The 24,943-nt window shown below is 38.8% G+C and overlaps 1 protein-coding gene across 1 annotated transcript; it reads right to left on the reverse strand.

The window, feature by feature from the left end:
- Window positions 1-1,103: 1,103 nt before the first annotated feature.
- Window positions 1,104-21,719, reverse strand: LOC139473719 (NADP-dependent malic enzyme-like). Its single transcript, XM_071256439.1, has 13 exons — window positions 21,594-21,719; window positions 15,971-16,115; window positions 15,163-15,446; window positions 13,738-13,813; window positions 12,938-13,099; window positions 12,206-12,309; window positions 11,427-11,536; window positions 9,959-10,056; window positions 8,376-8,489; window positions 7,690-7,801; window positions 6,281-6,423; window positions 4,120-4,290; window positions 1,104-3,265 (listed from the first exon to the last, which is right to left on the reverse strand). The coding sequence occupies exons 1-13, from the start codon at window positions 21,650-21,652 to the stop codon at window positions 3,026-3,028; spliced, it is 1,818 nt and encodes a 605-aa protein (XP_071112540.1). The 5' UTR covers window positions 21,653-21,719; the 3' UTR covers window positions 1,104-3,025.
- Between the last annotated feature and the right edge of the window lie 3,224 nt (window positions 21,720-24,943).

Genomic DNA, 24,943 nt, shown 5'->3' on the forward strand with positions numbered 1-24,943 from the left:
CATATCCCCTTGAGGGAGTCGCTAATGTATACTTATTTAGTGATAATCAGAAAAACGTACTCCCTGTTATAGATTCAAACTCATTTTAAGTAGATCGCTTATTCTTTAGTACATAGCAACAATTGACAAGTAAACAGTGTTAAAATGATGAGACATGTTAATAGTATATTGTAAACTGTCCAAAGAAGTTTAAAAAAAGGCTGACAATAATTACTCTTCACAATGTCAAATTTACTTTTCTAAAATTGTTAACTTCCAATATCAAGTAAAATAAATAAGATCATGTCAGATCATGATTTTTAAGTCAATGTCTACACATTAGATAAAAAACAAAGACAATTTTCTTTTTAGCTGAAACTCAGTCCCCATTCTAAGAACACATTTCAAACTTAAGTTGTACATAACTTGACATCAAAGCAAATACAATTATAAGATAGATCAGCTGATCAACTGAAATTTAGAACAATACTAATTCCAAATCAATACTAGAATGTTCCTGTTGAGATTCTTACAAATAAGTTACAGCTGTACGAACTATAAACAAATAATTAACAGAAGTAAACATTCTGGTTAATATAACCTGACATCTTGAATCCAATAAAATATAAATAACATTTTGATAAAGCTTGAAATTTTGACATTGATTTTAACAAAATTAATTAAAACTTAATATTATGGCACTGTAAACAACAAAACAGTTAAACAATAATAAAACCATCCGGTGGAAAAGCACTATGTTGTAAAGAATCAAATATGTTGGAATTTCCCGAAATACCAGTTTGATTATTTTCCATCAAGTTTTATTATTCCTATCTGTCCAACAAAACCTGTCCACAATAACAGAGTATAAAACCCAGCATGACAGTTTGAGAACATTCACTGCATACTATCATCTGGTTGTACATTTCATGTCAATGTCATGTCTACAAACAAACAATCAAAACACCGGTACTATTTCATGGGTTTAAAGTGTCCCCTGGAGTGGTATTGACATAAGTCTTTACTTGTTTACCACTCCAGCTTCACACATTCTAAGATATAAATATGTCTAAAACAAAGTGTCCCCTCGAAAAAGTCTGAAAGAAAACTTCACCAAATACAAACAAAATAAAGTTAACAATAACAATTTGCACACAATTGCAAATACGATCCAAAATCAATAGCCAACAGAGCCTGTTCCTATGTTCAAAATGAACTTCAGTTTTACACATCAGGTTGTGGAATAATTTAACTGTAGCACTAACAACACTGCAGCACAAACAATTACAGAGAGTAACTATGGTAACCTTTCAAGTCTTTGAATGGCATTTAGAAGCGATACACATAAGGAAGAGAATTTAAGTATGTCAACTTCTCTATTATGAGGAACACATGTTAAGGAGGAAGTACATACTCCAAAACAGTGTGTTCCTCGTAAAGAAGTTGACATCCATAAATTCTCTTCCTTGTGTTAACCTAGATATTGAGCTACAATGATACAGAACAAGCATCCCTTAACCAGGATACAGAGTAGAAAATCCCCAATGACAGACACACACCATTAAGACGAGTAACTAATGCCATATAAAGGATGAACAAGATCCCATTAATATTCATCTTGAGCGCTAGAAAGACCAAATATTCAACATCACAACTGTTATTCTGATAGAAAGACAACAGGGCTTTACCCAGGACGGGTTACAAATGGAAGAAAACTTCAAGCTATGATTTTTAGATATGAGGATATTCTAATGTATAAACATGGCTGGTCAAGAAATTATTTTTTTCACAAAGGTCTCATTTACCTGACGGTACATTGGAAGGGTTCGAAAACATAATTTTTCCAGGTAATCAATATATTTAACGATCACAGAAATTTGGTGAAACTTTTAAACATTACATTCTCTAAAAAATAACCGAATGAGACAAATAAATAAACCTTGATTTGGAATGGTGGGTTCTGATTAATATTCACTGGGATTGGTCCAGTGGGTAAGAGTATTTGTTGAACCACACAGTGACTGGATCATATCTAAAGGTACTAGCTACTTTGGGAAGATTATTCCAGGTACAGCTCTGGATAAAGCTCTGTTCGACAATAATGGAATAATCCTACACATTTAAATTCGAATACACATAGCATCATATGTGTATCTAAGACCAAACTGCACCACATATGTGGAGAAAAAGAATAAATCTTTAAAATGAGAGACAAAGTATCTTCCTCTAATATTTCCACTCATAGACTTTTTAATCTCACAAGTTTGCTTTAGAAAGCCCCACCACATGACCACCTGTCCTGACATGGCTGTTGTCTGGGTCATGGTTAGACAATGACATGAATGAGTTTCCTAGCATCCAATATTAATTTAATATTCGTCAAATTCATATTAGCATTTATAAAAACTATTGCAAAACTGAGCCCCTGAAAACTGGAGCAATGAGTATCATAGAAGAGACAATGAAGATGAAATGATTTTGATTACTGCGAAACTTTCCTTGAGGTACTGCTTATGAAAAGCCTGCCAAACAGTTTAAGGAAAGCAGTGGGAACTTCTCATGTGGACATCCAATATATAGGGGTCTAGGGTAGGTTTGATCGAATTGTGGAAATTCCATTGAAGACTGTCCTCCCTTTATAATTAACAGACACAGGAAATTAACATCAAGTTGGCCCAAATATTCAAGAACTTTAAAAATCAAGAATGATATGCTAATTTGATCAAAGTAAATGTATATTTGTTTGGATAAACTCCACAAACAGAAACAAACTATCACCCAATATTTAGCCTAGCTAAAACTTACTTCCAAAGAATTATTCAACGAATGTTAGGACAGTTCTTTGGCTGTAATTCTTAAATTTCTGGCGAGATAGATTAAGTATAGCAATAGCGTCAGCTCTGCTTAGACCTATTAAAATATCTAATATACAAAACATATCTCATCTACAAAATACTCATTACATCTTCTGGCAATGACCTATTCCTAACAAAGTCATCACATTACCATCAACCATGACCATTATCTTCTAATCACTGAGGCACCCTCACTGCTGTGGCCAATCCCAGGTCTCGGGCTCGAAGCTCTCGTAGTTGGTATCGTAGATGTGGGATCTGATGAAGTCCTCCTTGTCCTTGGGTTCTGGGTAGGTGGAGGCTAGACCTTTGGCGTACACATACTCTGCCAGATTGGTAGCCAGTTTGACGGACACCTCACGGATGTTGCTCAGTGGGGGGTAAACGCGGCCCTCCTCAAGATCCTTGTCGGTTACGATCTTGGCCAAGCTCTGATATAAGGGAGAGATCATTGTTACTTGAGGACCATTGCAGAAAATATACTACTCAAAAGAAGAGCAGCCGATTCTTCCATATCGTTACAGTTAATCTGTCATGACATGACATACCATGACAGATGAACTATTGTCATGACAGATTAACTAATGCCATGACAGATTAACTACTGCCATGACAGATTAACTATTATAATTTGAAAGAATCGGGTGTTCTTTAAATTCTTTTGAGCAGGAAATTAACAATTACATTAAAGCTGATTTTTGGAGTTCTGATAATTTTTCTTACTTTGGCAGGCAGTGGTAAGGCAAATAAACGTAAATTTAAAGCATATTAAATTCTGAGATTTTCGTTGCCACCAGCCTCACTACCAAACATCAGCCTCATATCAATTTATTTTCCCAAAGCACTGACAGATACAGACAATCTCTACATGTTTTCCTACCAAATGTTAATTTTTCTTACTTTGGCAGGCAGTGGTAAGGCAAATAAACGTAAATTTAAAGCATATTAAATTCTGAGATTTTCGTTGCCACCAGCCTCACTACCAAACATCAGCCTCATATCAATTTATTTTCCCAAAGCACTGACAGATACAGACAATCTCTACATGTTTTCCTACCAAATGTTCATTGATCATGTGAGTCACTTCTGTCAACAGCAGATGTACACAGATGCCATGGACAGTCCATTACAGAAAACAAACATACAATAAAAGTTACTTTAAATTATTGTGGCCAAAACTACTTCATATTATTTTTTTAAAGTGTCTTTTGACTCCAGTCAGTCGAATCCCTGAACAGAAAAATAAGAAATGGGTCACATGACGTATAAGGTTGGACAGACTTACCCGAGCAGCAGCCAGGAAGACAACTTCAGGTATGTGTCTGACCCCACAGGTGATGACTCCGAGAGCTACCCCTGGGAAGATGTAAGCGTTGTTACCCTGACCAGGGTACAGAGTCTTGCCCCCAATAGTACAAGCTGGGAATGGGCTGCCACTGGCAAACACACATCGACCCTGCAACCCACAACACAAAGCAATGGTGACAATCTGTAGGACATTTGTCATGATGTATTCCAAACAAAAATGGTCAAGGTCATAATTTTAATACAAATGATGAAAGTTCAAATTTAGGGGATTAATAACTCCAGGAGTAAAATTAATAAGGACCCCCAGGACCCCCAGGACCACCCGTAAGTTCTATTGCAAAACTGCTTTGGCTTGACCAGCTGCATCTTCGCAAGGTAAGTGTGTTCACTAGCCCATATCAAAGCCAAGTTTCTCCCCTTGCCACATCAGGGCCACATTCCTTAGCTTGACCCTGGTGCCACCACTCATAGATCCCAAGTTGTGCCCCTTGTAATGAAAACGTGATATCCAATCAGATTTTAAAAGATGAAAAAGACATATTCGTGACACCAAAGACAGGACAGGCAGCGGTAAATCACTTTCATACTAAGGTGTACCAGTTGTGGATGTTGATAATGTGAAACGTTCTCTAATTGGACTATCTATATGTGCGATAGTCCAATCATATTTAGCACAGGAAAGTGGGCTTGATGTGGCAAGGGTGGAAACAGGATTTTGATAAAAAGGCGAGTTGAAGCTCTTGCCTTGGGAAGATGGGACCAGCTGATGCGTTAGTTTTTGCGCCACTTTTATCACTATTCCCACAATATCACAGCAGATAACACCAGAAATAAACTTCACACATTGTATTGAATCAAACCCGCTCCTTCGATGTGACAAACGAACACTGTAAGCATTAGGCTTCCCAATTACCCCCATGGAGTGAGTGAGTGAGTGAGTGAGTTATTCAATGTTCTTTTTTGTCACAATTAGCCATATTTTCTAATTATTCTGGACCAGACAACACAGAGGGCAATGATACACCTGGTCAAATCAAGTCACTGAGTGGTAGTGATAAACAACTGACTGATACCAGTCCAAGAACCAAGTTTCAAAAGACAAAGTAAAAAGGATGGCTTTAACTGGAGCCCAGTATGCATTTCATCGGCATCAAAATGTCCTCCATTTTGACAACTAATTTATTGTGGATATGAAAGACTGATCAGTCTATAGAGCCATCAATCTCATCAAAATCACTATCTTAGTTCTCGCTATCGCTAAACAAAGATCTGAGGACATCCCATTATGGATCACGGCAAAACGACATTTCATCCGACCAATCAAAGTGTCGCTTACCAGATCATGAAAGTGACAGTCGGAAAGTGTCATGCAACCCGGAAAACGTTAACATGGGGTATTCCGAACGACAGTTACGGACCCTACGACTAATTCTGTCAAAATTATCGTCTATCTCTCGCTTCCGTGGGATAAACATTTGAATGGAGGAAGGGTTGCACAGTACGTGGGAAGCACTGCCTTACAATCACAACCATATACAGTGTTAGAAATTAACACTAGTCCTGTAGTCCTTACCAAACTGCCTAATAGTAAAGGTATCCTAAGGAATAGTAGAAATTGGCTCATTTTAAGGGTTTTGCTATTTGTTATCATTATAAGGACTAGTGGACAAAAACTGTTAGTTTCTAACCCTGATATATAAGACATTCCGGATTGTTCGTTTGTTCAGTTTTAAATTTTTTAATCAAGCACTGTGTCAACATATTTTTCAAGCGTAGTCTGAAATGGAAGTCACCAGGTTGAAACAAGTGTCGTAAAGCTCGAGAACGGTTGAGATCTTTGTTTAGAGGCAGCGAGAACTTAGATCTGATTTTTATAAGATTGATAAAGCCATCTTCCATATGATTATAATTACTCTTAAGTTTCAATTATCCATCAATGTATATGATCACAGTTGTTTTTTCCCAACACATATAAGGGATGAAGTTTTTGATAGGCATTTAGCAGTTGGGAGAACATGAATACATGACACCTTTTTATGGATAGCAATATTCTTTGTACAATGTTTCAGGGTTACTTCTCCTGCTCCTTCATCATAAAAAAGGTGTTCCATAAGTAATGGTGGAAATAAGCTGTGTACCTCTGTACAGGTGTAGGCTTGTTCTGCTGTACACTCAGCCATTGACGTTGGGTTACTGAGAGCAAAGATGATTGGTTTATCATTGATCTTGCCCATGGTTGTCAACACGGCCTCGGTGAAAGCACCGGGAACAGCTGCAGCTCCTGAAGTGGAGAGGTTTTGCATTAATTCAAGTCTCTTGTAACTAGGCAACAATATATATACCCGTTAATCCGACATTATCATATGCAACTAACAATGTCGGATTAACGGGACTTGACTGTACAAAGCCAGAGTTATAACTGTAACGATAGAATTGGGACACTTTTCATTGTGGAATTTGTACTGACATTTGCTTCCGACTTTGGACACATGTAACAAACTAATCATATGAGTTCCTCAGCAAAATAACTTTGAGTGCAGAGTTTGAAATTGCCAATAGACCTGTAGTCCTTGCAAAACTGCCCAATAGGTATTTTAAGACGAGTAAAAAATTTGTAATTTTTAAGGGTTTTGCTATATGTTATCATAACAAGGACGAGTGGACTAAAAATGTTTAGTTTCTACTGTTGGAGTGAAATTTAGATCTTGCAATCTTGTGCCCTCCACAGGATCCCCAGGATGGTAACTTCAATTACAAAAAGAGTGAATTTTGACAAGTAAGCCAAATTCAACATTAATACCTCATTACATCCATATAGAAGATTCATTAGACGTTACAAGATGATGATTGGTCAATCAGATGGCTAGATTTTATGACAGTGAGTGTGTATAGTAATATGCTGCTTTTCGTAATACATGTATTATGGCAGGGGGACACCACAAATGGGCTTCATACATTGTACCCATGTGGGCATCAATCCCAGGTCTTCAGCGTGATGAGTGAACGCTTTTACCACCAGGCTACCCCACAGCCCCAGATGTTAAGACAAGCAAAGATAAAAAAGGACACAAGTGATATCAAATAGTGCTGCTACACAGTACCATGTTAATGCATAGCTTCAGATTGATTTGAGTGCTCATGCAAGTAACTAAGTACCCAGTACCTACGCTGTCATTGTTAGAAATTGGCACTAGTCCTGTAGTCCTTGCCAAACTGCCTAGAGTTAAGGTATCATAAGGACTAGTAGAAATTTTCCCTTTTTTTAGGGGTTTACTTATGTTTCTGTAAAGGAATAGTGGACTAAAACCGTTTGTTTCTATCGGTTGCCGTGGTTACCACATTCTTTCATCCATTCAGCATTTAAAATCAGTTTTTCTATTGTTACTACCAAGATTACCCTGTTAGAAAAGACTGTCAACGTGCTGAAGGGGTTACAATACACTCTACATCCCTGACTGGCTACAACATGTCCAAGTGATATAATATTATCTGAAGTTGTTATATTATCCTTACACTTTGGCCATGCCTATCAGAATACTGTCATTACCTATCAATGCTGTTGGCTTAATTTCTGTCACTATTTCCTCTAGAGACGTCATGGGTTTGATATCTTTGGCAAAATCTTTCTTGTGTCCCGTAACACCCCCTGAAGGACGGTTCTGTTGACAAAACAAACACATGAAATGTTTAGTATTTATAAATAAAAGACCACTGACATGACATCAATTCACCACTTTTCAAAAGTCATGCACCATCCTATATTATATATTTCATATTAAATTTTTCATTCAAGAGGTGTCAATCCTTGGTTTCATTTTGGTAGTGATATCTTGTAAGTTCATACCACATAACTGACCATGTGTGTGTTTATGTGTGCATGTAATTTTTAATGCGACACTCAGCAAGATTCCAGCTATATGACAGCAGTCTTTAAATAATAGAGTCTGGACCAGACAATCCAGCAGTGATCAATCTTGTGAGCAACAATCCATGCCATCCCAGTACAAAGACACGCAATCAACCAAGTCACCGAGCTTAACCACCTGATCCATTTAGTCGCCTCTTAAGACCAGCATAGGTTTTGGGCCAAATTCAAACCCTGTTTGGTAGTGAGGCAGACAGGGAAGAAAATCTGATAATCAATTTAGTCATTTCCAAATAAAAATGAAGAATAAATAGTTCCAATGAATGCTAAATCTCCACACAAACATAAAGCCAGTTCATAATGCTTACATTGACAATAAGTCCCCTAGAGTCCACCATGAAGATCTTGCTGAGTGCTTGTTCTCTGGTAGCCCCTTCCTCTTCCATAGCCAGAGCCAGGAGGGAGGCAATGCCTATAGAAGCCTGCAAGAAGATCACCACACACTGAAGGAATGCTGACATCTTCATATCAGTGTGCCAAATTCACCATGAAAGTCGATGGGTCCTTGTCATTGTCCTGATGTTAAAAGTTAAAGATTCAAGGGGTCCCTAGATTCGAATACTATAGGATAAAAGAATCCAGGATCCCTGGGTCCTCTTTAATTTCAAACACTGCATATTATGTTTCAGATCACAAGCTTACTATCTATGGCCACAAAGTGTATCATTACAGGTAGGGATGGGTATTGGAGGTTTTAAGTGTATCACAATAGTTTGCGATGCACAAGGCCGTATTGTGATTCGTATCACAATATATTGTATAATTCTAACTATTGAATTCAGAAGTAATCTGTCATTAAGGAATGACATATTATTCACTCAGTCAATAAATACGCAGCCATCTTGGGGCCTGGATGCTTGCTCCGGGGAAGCAAAGGCTTTTGGCAAGTATATGACATTAAACACATAACAAAAATTGCTATTTAACATCAAGCATAAAAAAATGATATTGTGATATGTATTGTGGAAAGAATGAACCTCAATTTACCTATATACCGGTAATACTGCAGGACCATTAATTACAGGAGCATGTCTTTTTTGTCATTTTCGCTCCTCGTACCTAATTAATGATAGGTCCTTAGGTGTCTCATTTACTGCAAGTGATTCATGGATCAGCAGTGAGTGAGTGAGTCTGCATTTGAACAGTATTTCAGTTACATCATAGTGAAGCATAATGTGGGAAGCTCAAAGTGAAGTAGGTCTTAGACTTCACGAACGTACTGAGCACTGATATGTGCTGACACACCAAGGATCCTAATCAGGACAAACTCTTGATTTAGAGGCAATGAACTGCAAATCCTGGTAAGTCTAAGGGGGAGAACTCTGTAAACTACAGAGCTACAGATACGCTGCGTATCTGCGTGATATACGCATCAGAAATGCAGAAATACGCAGTAAAGTAAAATCCAAGCGTATCAAATACGCAACGAACATTACAGATACGCAACAAAAATAAAACTTGAGCGTATCATCAAAATATTGTGAAGTAACCCTGTGTATTCGATTAGCAAATCAGCAACTTATTTTGAAATTATAAACGGGCATTCCGTCAACCTTGCCAAACTCCACGATGACAGTTACATCATGATCATTTGCCATCACACTTTCTTGTGGAAGTATCGTGGTATTTTTGAGTCCTATAAACATCTCGAACCCACACGACATCAGTTTGCAGGAACTAGATGAATAGTGTTTTTAAATATTTAACTTAAATACCACATGTGTAAAAACTAGTGGGTAACAAAAATTTGAATACCAGGATAGAATTACTGATACCCGATGATTTTAAAATGCATGGGTACCCACAACACCACCAGCTTATCTGGAGCTCTGAACTAATAACAGCAAGGTCAACCACTGGCCCCTCAGTAAACAAGGAATATTCAGATTACCTCTCCAGCTCCTTGGAACAGGAAGGTATTGTCTATGAGTTTCTTCCCGGTGATACGTAGAGATGCAAACACTCCTGCTGCAGCCACAGATGCAGTTCCTGTCACAAACACCATGTTGAATTCTCGCCTTAAATTTGCAGCAATATCTTATTAACAACATATCAGATTGATTTGATATCAACCATTACGTATTGGCTGAATCAGACCCTAAAAGAGCAATGTCATCATGGCAAAAAAATAATAACACACTTTAAAAGTTGGTGTTAGGCTTAATAAAATAAAAGAATTACTTCTCAGGCAATGGTTTTTGAAAACATAGTGCATGTGGGCGGTGCCTTTTTTTTGGAGGGGGGGGGTGGGGGGGTGGGGGGGTGGGTGCAAAATAGTGGAATACAGTATTTCACTACTGTTGGATTTTTAAATGGAAATTAAAACAAAATGTGGGGCAGACTTTGTGATGAAGGCGGTGCCTGGGAACCAAGATTATGGATTTTTTTAGCCTTATCAGCACCACAGATACAGATTTGGTTCGGTTGGTTTGTTGTTTTACGCCACGCTCAGCAATATTCCAGCTATATGATGGCAGTCTGCAAATAATCGAGTCTACCCCGGATCTTCACGGGTCCACAGATACAGAAGCTAATGATACTTACAGAGGCTCATAATACTTACTTACTTACTTACTTACTTACATAATGCAATATGCAAAGTTAAAGTGAAAAATGTTTTTATGTCACATATTTTCACAAGTGTAAGTAACTTTCCCAAAAGGCCTTTCATTTTTTATTAGTTGGATTACAAAATTCAATGAAGCTCGTCGAAAAGAATTTAGACAAGCATGAAATACTCATATCCCCCCCCCCAATATGACATGTGTGGTTGTGTGCAAGGCAAGAAATATTGTACGGTTTTCAGGATCCGCTCCAGGAATGAGCACAGCCACCATTTTCAAAGTCAAATTTGTTTCAATGGAAATTCAAAAAAATATTTTTTTTAAAAATTCCAATCTATCAAAAGGCATCAGTTTACCACTAGACCTATTAATGTGCCAAGTTTGGTGAAGGAATATTGTATGGTGCACTACCGCCATTTTCAGTCTAAGTCAAAGCCATTGCCATCATGGCCATGGAAACTTGAAATATACATTTTTAGAAAATCCCAAACAATCAAAAAGCATGTGTACGGTTAAGATATCTCTGATGGTTTTTGAGTTCTGCTCCAGAATCAAAACATGACGGACGAACAGACAAGGAAGTGACAGCACCCATTCCTATATCCCCCTTCTACTTCGTGGCGGGGTATAATAACCCTGAATGAATCTGCAGATCCTAGCATGGCCAAGGGACACAAACTGCTGTTCTAGACAATTCCTGCCAATCATCTGAGTACTAAAGCAATTGTTCAATGGGGACCCACTTGAAGCTTGCAACTGACTCATTATCATGTACATACTTCAGACTTTTCTCACCTTGAATATCATCATTGAACATGCAGTATCTGTCCCTGTACTTCTCGAGGAAGCGGAATGCATTCTGATTAGCAAAATCCTCAAACTGGATCAACACATTCTGTCCGTATCTATAAAAAGAGATTTTCATTTTGTGACATATGATCCTATGAAATCATCACATCAATATTCTTTGTTTCACTAAGGTCCTCTTCCACAAAGTGATCATAGCACTCGTAATGTCGCAAGTCTATGTTAAAGTATGGGAGTTATGATCACCTGACTGCTATGATCACCTTGTGGAACAGGACCACGGCCCTTTTGGTTTCTATTTTAATGATCCCCCATACTAGTTGGCATTAAAACAAATGAAACCACATAACAAATTCAGACCTTCAACAAGGTTGATGGCATCTCCTGTTTTTCTTAACCATCTCTGTAAAACCACACCATAAAGGCAATATAGGGCATAAATTTAAGCTAACCCGTACTTAAAAATATACCAAGGTTTTCCCTTTCTCAACACATTAGCTTAAACTTATTGAATAATTGCTTAAACTTTCCCATTTCAACAAAAAATACATACTCACTTACTAAATGGCTGCAATTAGTTATTCTAAGACATAATTATTTTTCATTAAAATTCACAGGTAAATGATTCAGTCATAAGTTTTCCAACAAAACAATTAATCACCAATTTGAGGATAAAAAAATCATCATTATCCAAGTCATCATGCAATGTTACAAGGACGATAATTTTTCTGTAACAAACGGTCCTCATCCCTTGCTGAATGTCCTACCTCCGTGTTGCAGCCTGCATGAACTCATCAATAAATTCATCGTACACTTCTCCAGTCACTCGCTTCTGGTTAAGACCGATGTACAAGGGATCGTTGTGGTATCTCTGCAATGGATATAGAGTGAGTGAGTATGGTTTTACGCAGCTTTTAGCAATATTCCAGCAATATCATGGCGGGGGACACCAGAAATTGGCTTCACACATTGTACCCACGTCGGGAAACGAACCCGGGTCTTTGGCGTGATGAGCCGACAAAATCTCCAGTTAAGACACCATCATTTAAATATAATCATGTTCAAAGCAGGATTAAACCCAATTTATTCACACACTTTCAGGGAAAATATCAGCTCTACGACTATTGTAAGCCTATGTTAAAGTATGGGAGTTAAGATCATCTTAGCGCTAAGATCGCTTTGTGCAAGTGGGCCCTGCTAAGAGGCTGATATTCAACCTCAAATCTCCATAAAATCAATATAATAATGTGTGAACTCTAATGTTTGTGCTCTACTCCATACACCTGCATGCTCAAAGCGTTAACATTATTACCCCGGTCACTGGATCAGTGTGCACACGATTTTCATTCTCAGCTCCCTGGGGAGTATACAACCCAAGCTGCCTTGTGAGGCACTAGAAGGTTAATACTGTATCCTTATAACCAATTTAACGGCCTCATTAGAAAAGGACCCATAAACATGTTAAAGAGGAATAGTCTTTTTTTCCCTCCTTTACTCACCTCATTATTTGTGCCGACATCAAGCGTGATGGGTAGACACTGATCGGGTGGGATTCCACCGAGGGCAGTATACAGTGACAGTTTACCCACAGGGATACCCATCCCACAAGCACCAAGATCACCCAGACCCAAGATACGCTGACCATCAGTAACAACAATTGCCTGATAAAAAAAGGAATTTTATTATGCAACATTAAAATATTCTTGTGTCTGATCACTGACTGACCTCTAAAACATTGGACAGACTGTGTAAAAGTTTAATTTCATGTATGTACAGATATGTACAAAGGTTTCACACTTTGATTATTTTCAATTTCGAAGTTGCACTTTTTGAGGTAACCCGCCATAATGACAAGCAATGGGTTTCATCGCGATTCTGTAAATTAGGAAAGACTGCAAGCTTTTGAAGCCTTGGAGGGGCTATTAAAATTAAATTAAACTTTAGCATGTTTAGTGGTTTGGAAACAAAAATGACAAACATTAAAAAATTCTACCCACTCTGTCTACTTGTTAGAAACCCCAATATTTTGATAAAGATTGAGCAAGAATGGAAATGAAGTATTTTTTACTTGACAACACATTACACATCAAACCAAAAGATAAAAACAAACTTTGAACAATTTGAAAATAGTTAAAAAAAAACATCATCAAAGACTCCAGCTGCTTCAGGTGGCTTGAGAGTCACCTGTTATGTATTCTGGCCATTCCTCAACTAAATAAGGCAGGTGAGCTAAAAAAAGGCAGGTAAAATAACTCTGAATAACACAACTTGGAAAATTACGTAACAAATAATCACTCACCCTAATGTCTTTCTCTGGCCAGTTACAGATCATTTCATACAGATGGCCCTTGTCATTGATTGACAGAAACAAGCCCCTAAAACATGGGAAAAGAATTTTATCATTTTCCTAAAATCATTCTTGAAAACTTGTGTAAAAGGATACAGTCATAGTTGGCAGTGCTATTGGCATGAATATAGGAAGGAAGTCATGGTAAGCATGTTGGCTGAAATCTGTTTTTGGGTACTGGTTTACAAACACCTGTACTTGTTTATACGATGCTCATGATATTAATCACTGGATGGTCTGGTCCAGACCCGATTATTTACAGACCGCCGTCATATAGCTGGAATATTGCTGAGTGGGGCGTTTAACAACAAACCAACCAACCAACTTGTTTATCAATCTACTGTATATAACCCAAGTGGGCTCTGCTGGATAGAAAAGGTTTCCCAGCAGGCTATGCTTGTCGTACAAGCTGACCTTTAGATCGAGTGTTCAGATTTGGTTGATAGCATGCCATCATACCCTCAAAGTGTGGGACTCACAATATATGGTTTGTCTGGCCTCATCTTCCCGAGGCAAGCGTGTCCACAAGCCTATATCAAAGCCTAGTTTCTACCCTTGCCACATCAAGCCTGCTTTTCTTAGCTCGATCATGGTGCCACCTCATGTAGATCAAGAGTTGTGCCCTTTGTAATGAAAATAGGATATCCTATAAGATTGTTGTTCTTAGCTCGTGTGACTTCTCAAAGATGGCAACTACCATATATGACCGCGGATAAGCCGACCCTGTAGATAAGCCGAGGTGTTAACTTGACCATTGAAATACGAAAGAAAATGATATGACCCGCCATTTACCATTTACGACACCTAAGTCAATCATATAACGAAAAAAATTCGCAATTTCATCCCTGACAGACAAACAAAGGCAATCGTTGAGGGGTTTAAAAGATGGAAAAGAAATAATCGTGTCAACAAAGACGGGCAGTAGTAAATTACTTTCATATGAATGTGTATCAGTAATGTTTAATGACTGTTCTCATCATCACACAGTACTTGGGCAATGATTTAAAACTTGATTAGACTTAGAAAATACTTGTCTTAGATAAATTGTTGAAAGAACTTCAGCGCAAATTTGACAAGCAATATGGCAGAGGCAATGTTTCAGGAACCTGGATGTTGATTTTATTAAATATTCTCTGATTGGATTATCAATATGTGCTAAAGTCCGACCATATTTAGCACAGGAAAGTGGGCTTGATGTGGCAAAGATTAAACTAGACTTGATAAATAGGCTAGCGGATGCTTTTGTCTTGGAAAGATGGTCTGTCCCAGGCTTGGTTATTTTTAGGCTGCTGTCATTTTAGCTGTAATGTTGCAGATTGCAGAGTTAATCAACAAACAACAAATACAATATGAAGTTGCACCAGCCTTAATCTTTACCTTGGTCTCCGAAACACAACACCATACTCCTGACAAGCCTGACCAACGATAGGAGTGTACACGATGGGCATCATCTCTTCTGTATGTTCTGTTAACACATGGTAGAACAGGCGTTCATTACGATCCTGCAGGGCCGTCAGGTACACATAGCGGTCAAGGTCATTTGCTCGTTTGTAGAAGTTTGTCATGACTCTGACAACTTGTTCATCCTGGGTTCTGACTGCTGGCGGAATAAGTCCATGGATTCCCATCAACTGGCGTTCCTTCAGGGAAAACGATGTTCCCTAAGAAAACAAGACCTGCACTGTAAAAATTATGTGAATTCATTGAAGGTAATGCTGACATGAGAACCTTAAAAGGACCACCATTAATTCTGTTTCACATAGCATCCTTTGAAATTAGGTTTTAAACGTAAAAGAAATCAGGAAGCAAATGCAGACATTAAGTAAAATTTATAAAACCAAAACATGAATAGCCAGTGAATCCACAACATACACCCCCTTGTACTGATTACTAAACACGCTGTAAGGGAAATATCAGAGCTTTAACATTTGTTTGTTTGTTGTTTAACACTACACTCAGCAATATTCCAGCTATAGGATGGCGATGTGCAAATAATTGAGTCTGGACCAGACAATCCAGTGATTGACATCATGAGCATCAATCTACACAATTGGGATACAAGTTCATCTTACGACAAGAATGGGTTGCTGAAGACCAATTCTAAACCAGATCTTCTTGGGTTCAATAAAAAAAGAAAAGTCCCTGAAAAGTTTGGTTGAAGTGACACTTGGAAATGTCTCCATACCTTGTTCAGTTTTGGGTTCCTAAGAATGTCCATCCCTCGGACCTTGGAGTGATTGATAAGGTACTTTGCTGGCCTTGTTGACACATGTGGTTTGCTTGCTTTCTTTTCGGTGCTCGTGTGTAAGCTTGAACTTGCTGGGATACATCTAAAACAAAATAAAAATAACTTAGGCCAGGCACGTTTATTTTCAGAAGCCAGTGACATTAAGTTTGCAAAAAATGTTTGATAAACATCGTTTACGCAATTGGGAAACGATGATATGCATCAACCAAGTCAGTGAACCTGACCACCCGGTCCCGTTAGTCGCCTATTACAACAAGCATAGTCGCCTTTTACTGCAAGCATGGGTTGTCATGTGTCATTAAACTGAAGTCATTTGTCCTTCAATCCCATTCATTATTTGTTTAACTATACAATGTACTAGGGGTGTGCGATATATCGCAATCCAACCCTTGTTTCGATACTTTCCACTACAATCTACTAAAGAACTAATATATAATAATAATACTATTGTGAGAGAACTTGGATGGATTATGTTCCTATCTAAACAGCCCATACTTCACGCTGTTCACATTAACATTCCATATTTATGATGTAATAGGTAGTCTCATTTATCCATACTATCAAAATCCATACCGCAATCTGAAGTCAATAAGATTATTGAGAGAAGCAGACCGTTTGAAGTTCAAACTCTGAACAGTATAAATATACATAATTTAAGTCCCAAAACACATTGCAATATGTATCATAATACAGCTTTCTGTATTGTGATAAATTGCAATTCAATTTTTGTATCATACGCCAACCCTACTATGTATAGGTGAGGTGAAATGGGGTTTAATTCGCCTGCAAGATTATTGAACTTATATAGCGACGTGCATGCACATATTTGTGTGTGTGGATGCTTGTACTAGTCCGGACTGATGCCGATTTATAGTGCTAGCTCACTGAGATACCATGCTGCAGTTTAACATGAATACCCCACTTAGACACAGCATACTGACTCTGAGCCAACCAGTCCTTGTTTTAGCCCCTTAATGCAGGGTAACAACAAGTACGATCTTTTAGCGTCTTTTGGTATGACACAGCCGGGGATTGAACCTTCCACTCTCCAGGCGGACGCATTACCACTAGACCACGGAGGCGTTTACTATGTACAGACTTAAGGGCTGAAACTGAAACCTTAGAACATCGAGCACTCTATTCATGCAATAAAAACACTGCTTTGATAAAAATGTTTCGGAAACAGAAACCAAATCTCCAACAGGGAAAGTGATATCAGTGGCATGAATGTACTGCTTACTGGGAGTGGGAATCAGTGTTGACTCAACTGCTGGTCTTTTGGCCTATGGCAGAAGAAATATCAGGGGGCATGCTAGTACTAAAGGTCAGGTGCCAGGTAGGCCAGTCGACAGTCTGTGCTGATGTTGTACTGTTCATAATATTACAAGGGTTCACTGAATAAGTCCTGAGCCTCAGACTGAAGGAATTGTGTGAGAGTGAAATTGTTTTTTGTCAACATTACATGATGCCACTGAGGTATATCCACAAAAACTTCAATTCAACATATTGCTTATCAGGAAAATAAGCAGGGGTCTGTGATCTTTGGAAAATTGACAAACTTGAGGAATCTGCAGTGAACAAGTACTTGAAAAAAAGGATTTAACACAAAAAGCCATACATGAAGATGTGTTCACTCGTTGTTTAACGCCGCACTCAGCAATATTGCAGCTATATGACGGCAGTCTGTAGATAATCAAGTCTGGACTAGATATCCAGTATTTGACATCATGAGCATTGATCCGCGCAACTGGGATACGATGACATGCATCACCCAAGTCAGCGAGTCTGACCACCCAATCCCGTCAGTCGTCTCTTACAACAAGCAGAGTCGCCTTTTACGACAAGCATGGGTTGCTGAAGACCTTTTCTAATCCAGATCTTCACAGGTCATACGAAGGTATGCACAAATCAGTCACTGCCATGGCTACAATCCACAAGTGTGGTTTTGAACTCTTTCGACACCCTCCTTATTCTCCTGATCTGGCTCCAGCAGACTTCCATGTGTTCCCAAACATGAATGATGAAGAAAGCTTCAGCTGGAACCCATTTCAAATCCACTGATGATGTCTTAGCAAATGTGGAGCTTTTTGGACAGCCAAGAGAAGGACTTGGAGAAGAGAAGAAAACTGGGACTAAATCCCTCCAACATTGTTGGAAACAGTGTAAAAAAGTTGTTGAAAGATAAATCATTTTTATGTCATTAGGTTAAGTGTTTCTATGTGAGACTCCGAACATATCAATCACCTCTTGGGTTAGCCTAGTGAGATTCTGTGAATTTTGGAGGGCCTATTCTTTTCATCAATAGCTGCCCCTTTACTGGTCAGTAGGAATGATATGTGGAAAAACATGTAACATAATATGTTCAAAGAGACGTTTCAATTTTGGCTCTCTTTCAAAACTTTTTTTGTTGCTATGTGTGTGTTTGTTTGTTAAGCTGATCACATCAGTCTTCTTGTTTAACATATTGTGGTATGCACAATGTTTTTTGTGGTTAGCATATAAATTTGTTAAAATTCAGTTGAATATTAAATATGGTTCTTTTCAAAGTTAATATCTTTCCACTTTTCTATTGTGTAGGGCTGTCATATTTTTAAAAAGAAATATTGCCTTAAGCATGTATAAGCAATGTTCAGGAATGTGAACACATCTATTTGGTCTTCATAACATTTAGATATGCTGACCAGTGAACCATAGACTGATCAAGATAACTGGCTTACGGCTAAATACTGTAAATTTATGAAATTAATGTGTCACAAAAATAATGAGAGCAAAAGCACCAACACAAAAATGTGTCACTTAATTAATGCGAGGCACCCTCATTGTATAACCATATAGATATACTACTGTAACTGTGACAGTGAGAAAATGGAAATAGTTTTTCACGTTTGGGGATATATTCTTAAATATTTCATGGCGTATGTTTATTGAACGGACTGTAAGATGTGAGGATGTGACAGAGGTTCTTGGCTGGCCATAAAGGACCCTGGGTAGGAGTGTGTTTGGCTTCATGTGACGGAGGTATATTTATACTGTAATCTAGGCTTTGCTTAGCACTGGCTTCTAATCTAATCAAGCTGTCAATTAGTATCTTGTAACTCAGCCGTAAGAAAACATACACGCTTTCTCTTCAATTTGCCTCTATTGGCAAGTGATGTCACACTTGCAAATTATTTAATGTATGATTTAAAAACGCACAGAACCGTTGACGTACTGTCTTTTTAAGACGAAGTGGCCAAGAAACTGTCTTGCATGTGTAAGCGTGACAAAATCAAAGTTGTTGGCATCTGACAGTGAGCAAAATTCACAAAACATCCCCGCTTAGTGCTTGTATTTTTATAGGTATTTGTATGTTATGTCATTCACACACTGATTGAATAAATACTCCTGTATGAATGCTGTTTTGTTTTTATTACAAGTGTTTCGGGCATCAAGAAATAAGTAATCACAAACAGAGTTTAGCAAACTTGATAGGCAAAGAGCATAGTATAAATGTGGCATTATTTTTATGCAAGCTACTGAAGGTTGCATTTTTGGCATTGATTTCCTGCTCATATTAATTTCATGATTTACAGTAATTACATCAGATTGGTGGTGTCACTGGAGATACTGCATATTGATTTGTTAAAAATTGACACTGATGGTCAAACTAATTCTGGGTACAAAGTTTAAAGATAAACATATTTGTACAATGAAATTGGAAATTACTCAAGTCTGACTGGTCAGTCAGAGGTAATCAGATCACAGACTAGACTTCGATCTCAATAACAGAGCGACCTGACTTGAATGGAAGAGTCCATCAATGTAAATGCATAGGGGCGATAGGTGATCTGAACAATCTTCTAACCGATGCTATTGTATATGAAAACACTGAGATGGAGATCAGAGAACTAGAACACCTTGTCAAGTGAAACCAAGCTATTTCAAGATTAACATATGGGACTTAACTATCAACCGATGCTAATCTGTAAATATTCAGCAGTTGAGATGGAGATGTTTATTTTACAAGAATACCTGATGAAGGTATATAAAGTGATGATTATTTCATTCCATTACATTGCATAACATTGCATAATGGCTTTATGTATTGTATGTAAGGTGCAGCCATCTACTTTTCTCGACGCCCAGACAAACAGAACTTGTCGCAGACGCCAACTGGTTGGTGTATGGATCAAACATCAGGACGAATAATGACATAGAGGGCTGGCATAGATGTCTCAATGCAGGGTAGGAAGAGATTGTAATTTTACGTGTTGGTGCCTTTTCTCAAAAAGGAATCAGACCATGTGCCCCCCAAGACCATCTGCTTACCGATGGGCAACTGGAGTGAAGACAAACGAAGTAGACTGAATGAACTGGACACAAATCGTAAGAAATCACAATGAACATAGGTGCTTGAAAACGTAAGATGCTTAAAAACCTAAACAAAAGTATGATTCATTTATTGGATGCAGAAATAACCTTATAAAAATGTACTTAGAAATACTGAATAGGGTACAGCTTTTCTTTTTATTGGGGGTACAAATTTTCCAGGGATACAATTTTTTTAGGGGTATGACTTTGTCTGAAATTACTGCAATCCCTGCAGACATAGGAACAGGTGGTCATGGAGTATTAGGTTGGTTGGATTGTTGTTTAACACCGCACTCAGCAATATTCCAGCTATATGATGGCGGTCTGTAAATAATAGAGTCTGGACCAGACAATCTAGTGATTAATCTCACGAGCATCGATCCACACAATTGGGATCGATGACATGCATCAACCAAGTCAGCGAGCCTGACCACCCGATCCCGTTAGTCGCCTCCTACGACAAGCACAGTCGCCTTTTATGGCAAGCATGGGTTGCTGAAGACCTATTCTATTAATTTCGGGGAGACTGCAGTATTTGGGTTCCCACTTCGGAACTTAATTTCTGTGACATGGCTGAGGGTTACTGTGCCCCAGTAGCCTGTTCTGAATATCAACAGGTCAGTTTCTCTGGTGTAGACTCAAATAATCATTGGCCAGGAAGTTGAAAGACAACTGACTGTGATCCAAACTCCAGTCACCCCCTCTCAGTGACACCCAAGTAATAAATTGCTTTGACCTTTACATTTCAACATCTAGTAAAAGAAATTGCTTCTTTGATCTAAGCTGAGCACTGCCTTACATTTCAGCCAATCACACATACGGGTGAAATCGCATACCCATATGCTGGGGTTTACCTGAGCTTATTTGGGTCGGGGCTACTGTAGTCTTACCATCAATTTCATATTTGAGTATGAAGCCTCAGCATCTACGCCCATTCAATAAACACAAGGCAAGCTCTTGCAATATATGTACGATCGATATGAAAACCAAAAATAATACCAGGACTCAAATGGCTAGTGCAGTGAACAAATCACGGTATAGTATAATTTAACGCTAGAAATTTTAACTGTAACCTTCGCTTGCAAATGCACATAGGCTGTTCGAGGATCAGCTGAGAGAATGACATTGAGAGGGTAATGGGGTCAATAATGTCAAGGCGAGACAATGACGTTCTATTTAACTACGCATATAATACACGATATCTACTTACTTTTGTACCACTGATGGTGCCACCTTTTTGGCAACTCGAAGCGAAAGATTCACTGCCATTTCGGTAGATTAGCCGAAAATCTTGGCGTTACCGGCGAAATGTACGGCTGCTATGGTGTCAGAGCCATCTAACGGTAGCAAGTGCTTGAAGGGCAGATAACTTCGGGAAGCGCATTTACTGGTAAAATCATAAAATAATTTAACAAGAGAAAATAAAGTCAGATTATTCATATATGATAAATGACATTTTTTATTTTGTTTCGATTCAGTCAATAAGTATGGTTAATGCAAAACTAAGACACATATAGATGGGATACGTTTAAAAAAGATTGCCGACTTTGCAAAAAGAAAGCCACGTTTACTCAACGCGAAACACTGGGTCAACACCCCGAAGTATCGCCCTACTTTCAATCCGTGAATACGAGATATAGAGTTTCTATTGACTCATTCTCGTTAACAAAGAGAGCAACACAATTATAAAGTTCAAGGCTGGGTACGACATGAGAATCAATGTCAGTGAGGTCACTAGAAAATTGTAATGTGGGTTAAATACGTGTACGTTGAAAGGCAGTCAGCACAGCCAAGTCAGAATAGAGAGTGAGTGAGTGAGTGAGTTGGGTTTAACGCCGCTTTTAACAATATTCCAGTTATATCACGGCGTGTCAGCTTTATGTGGGAGGAAAGCCCGAAGTTATGCACGTCTCAGACGTTTACCACTTCGGTGAAACCCACGGGCAGGGGTATGGTGCTGACAAACCTAGAAACATGATCGGGGCGAACCGGGATTCGAACCCACAATCATAGGTTTCTGGCGTGCCCAAGGGACGCAAATCTGCACAGCGAAAGGCGGCGCCTTAGATGACGGGTCCACCCGTGGCCCCTTCCACTACGGGGCCATCATTTTTCCGGTGCCACCCGTACCCCCCTCAGAACAATTGAATAAAGCTACAGAATGGTAACTTCGATATGGCCCCGTCAACGTACTGTTCAAATATGCATTTGTCAATTTAATGAAGTATTACCCTCTGTGAAATAAGGAATTGGAACAATTGAATCAAGTTATAGAATGGTAACTTAGAAATTCTCTATACATGAGCACACCGCCGTAGTTTTTAAATGTCGCGATGCATTTTTCAGTTTATAAAAGTTTTGCCCCCTTATGAAGTTAGGATTTTTCCTCATGTAGTAGAGACAAAAATCAGTTGTCTGATTAAAAACGATTAACAAATTCGAGTCGGTACTGTTCTAGTACATCCTCGAAACATAGGTGTTTATGAAACACAGAACATAAAAAAACACTAAATATTCGTTGAATCTATTCAAGTTTGTTCGTGTTACCAGAACCACCTCTTCAAAATGAATTTGTTATAAAATGTGACTTAACAGTTCAAGAGTGAGTGAGTTTGGTTTAACGCCTCTTTGAACAGTATTGCAGTCATATCACGACGTGTCTGCTTAATGCGGGAGGAAAGCTTGAAGTGATGCAGGTCTCAGACGTGTACTACTTAGGAGAAACCCACGAGCACGGGTATGTGTTAACAAACCTGGAAACATAATCGGGGCAAACCGGGATTCGAGCCCCAAACCATAGGTTTCCGGAATGCCCAAGGGACGCAACTCTGCACAGCGTAGTGCGGCGCCTTACCCCTAAGAGCCAACAAACACGCGCGCACAAACGCACGTACGCACATTCGAGTTCAAATATGACCGCGGTCTGTAAATAATCAAGTCTGGATCAGACAATCCAGTGATTGACATCACGAGCATCGATCCACGCAATTGGTATACGATGACATCCTTCAAACAAGTCAGCGAGCCTGACACCCGATCCCGTTAGTCGCCTCTTACGACAAGCATGGGTTGCTGAAGACCTATACTAACCCTGATCTTCACGCACAGTTCAATATTCCTTATAGTCCAATGCAATAACAAGAAATAATTACCTTATTAGAGGCATTGCTTCAGAGGAAATACGGTTGGTCCATATATTCAGTGATTGAGTTTGGTTTAACGCCGCTTTGAACAGTAGCCCAAGTCTTATATTATCACTGCGTGTCAACTCCCCATGGGAGGAATGCCCGATGTGATACAGACCTTAGAGGTTTACCACTTTGCTGACAAATCTAGATACATAACCTGGGATTCGAACCCATGATCACATCTATAGTTCCTGGTTGCAGATATATAGAATTCTATGTATGGAGTGAAATATACAACGGCTCAGAAGAAATTTATCATGTCCGAGGAAGTTCTTGATATTTTGATACAAGCCTCTCGCAACCGTACCTCTTTCTGCGCATGTTAAGGGAGGTTGCAGGCTCGGGAATGAGGCCGAAAACCGCCATTTGGTACGCGGAATTCGGGGGCTATTTCGATGGTATTCGGGTCTCGATAGTGTGGTACACGCACGCAGATTTTAAAAAAAGATAAATGATGGTGTACGTGAAAAAAATGTAGTTTATTTTTACGATAATTTATCTTCAAAACGCACCCTAAACAATATTCGGTATTCAGCGTTTTTAGGGGTTGGCACATATGGAATGGCGCTTGCAAGCGTTATCTACAAGCTCCTCACACGAGAGTGTAACGAAGGTGTCACGCGCTGGGAAAGAGCTTGCGTTATCTACAAGCTCCTTCCCAGCGCGTGACACCTTCGTTACACTCTCGGTAACATCGCTGCCACCATTTCGTCACTTGTTTGTACACATAACGGTCATTCGGTTGCGAGTTCAACTCCAAGCATGGTTGTGGCCACCTATTCACAGTGGGGAGTTTTGACTGGTGGCAGCGATAGTATAGAGAGCTCCGGGAACGTACTATCGCTGTGAGGAGCTTGCGTTATCTAGACGAAAGGGAGATAACTCTAATCGAACTAATTTTCAATATTTTCTTGAAACTTAATTGTTATTTAAACAAGAGGCCACCCGCCCTATAAAACGCGGGCATGTTAGTTTGCATTACATGTTATTGCCTTGAAAAGGCTTATTTCGAGTTTATTTCGAGATTCACAGTTTCATATACTACAATGACGTCATAGTATCGTGACGTCTAAGTTCAAAGTTCATCGCGCGGTGTCATTGTTTTGCTTGCTCGCTGGAACGAAAATCCGCTCTCGTGTTTCAAGACGTTTAAATCAGTAATTTTCTCCACACATAGATGGGCTATCTTCCAGGTGAGCACTAAAATGCATTGTTTTCTTTGTGTATGTTCCGTGGATGAATTCAGCTGTAACAGATCTACTGATAAGTAGGAACACGAGAAACTGAGTATGTCTGAAACTACGAAGCAATATAGCGTTTCCTGACACGATGTGAGGTTGTTATGATAAAGTACTGTTTAATAGAGTGAGTG

Source organism: Haliotis cracherodii, unplaced genomic scaffold (genome assembly GCF_022045235.1).
Source record: "Haliotis cracherodii isolate W230 unplaced genomic scaffold, xgHalCrac1.p SCAF_3, whole genome shotgun sequence".
In the NCBI taxonomy this organism is placed as follows: Eukaryota; Metazoa; Mollusca; class Gastropoda; order Lepetellida; family Haliotidae; genus Haliotis; species Haliotis cracherodii.

What these genes read in the sequence shown, in the direction of transcription:
- LOC139473719 (XM_071256439.1), bottom strand. Translation starts at nt 21,652, where the DNA reads ATGGCAGTGAATCTTTCGCTTCGAGTTGCCAAAAAGGTGGCACCATCA. An exon ending in GGCCAGAGAAAGACATTAGG is followed by an intron (nt 13,100 to 13,737) that starts GTGAGTGATTAT and finishes TTTTTTTATCAG; the next exon opens with GCAATTGTTGTTACTGATGG. An exon ending in TAAGCCAACAGCATTGATAG is followed by an intron (nt 6,424 to 7,689) that starts GTAATGACAGTA and finishes TCTCCACTTCAG; the next exon opens with GAGCTGCAGCTGTTCCCGGT.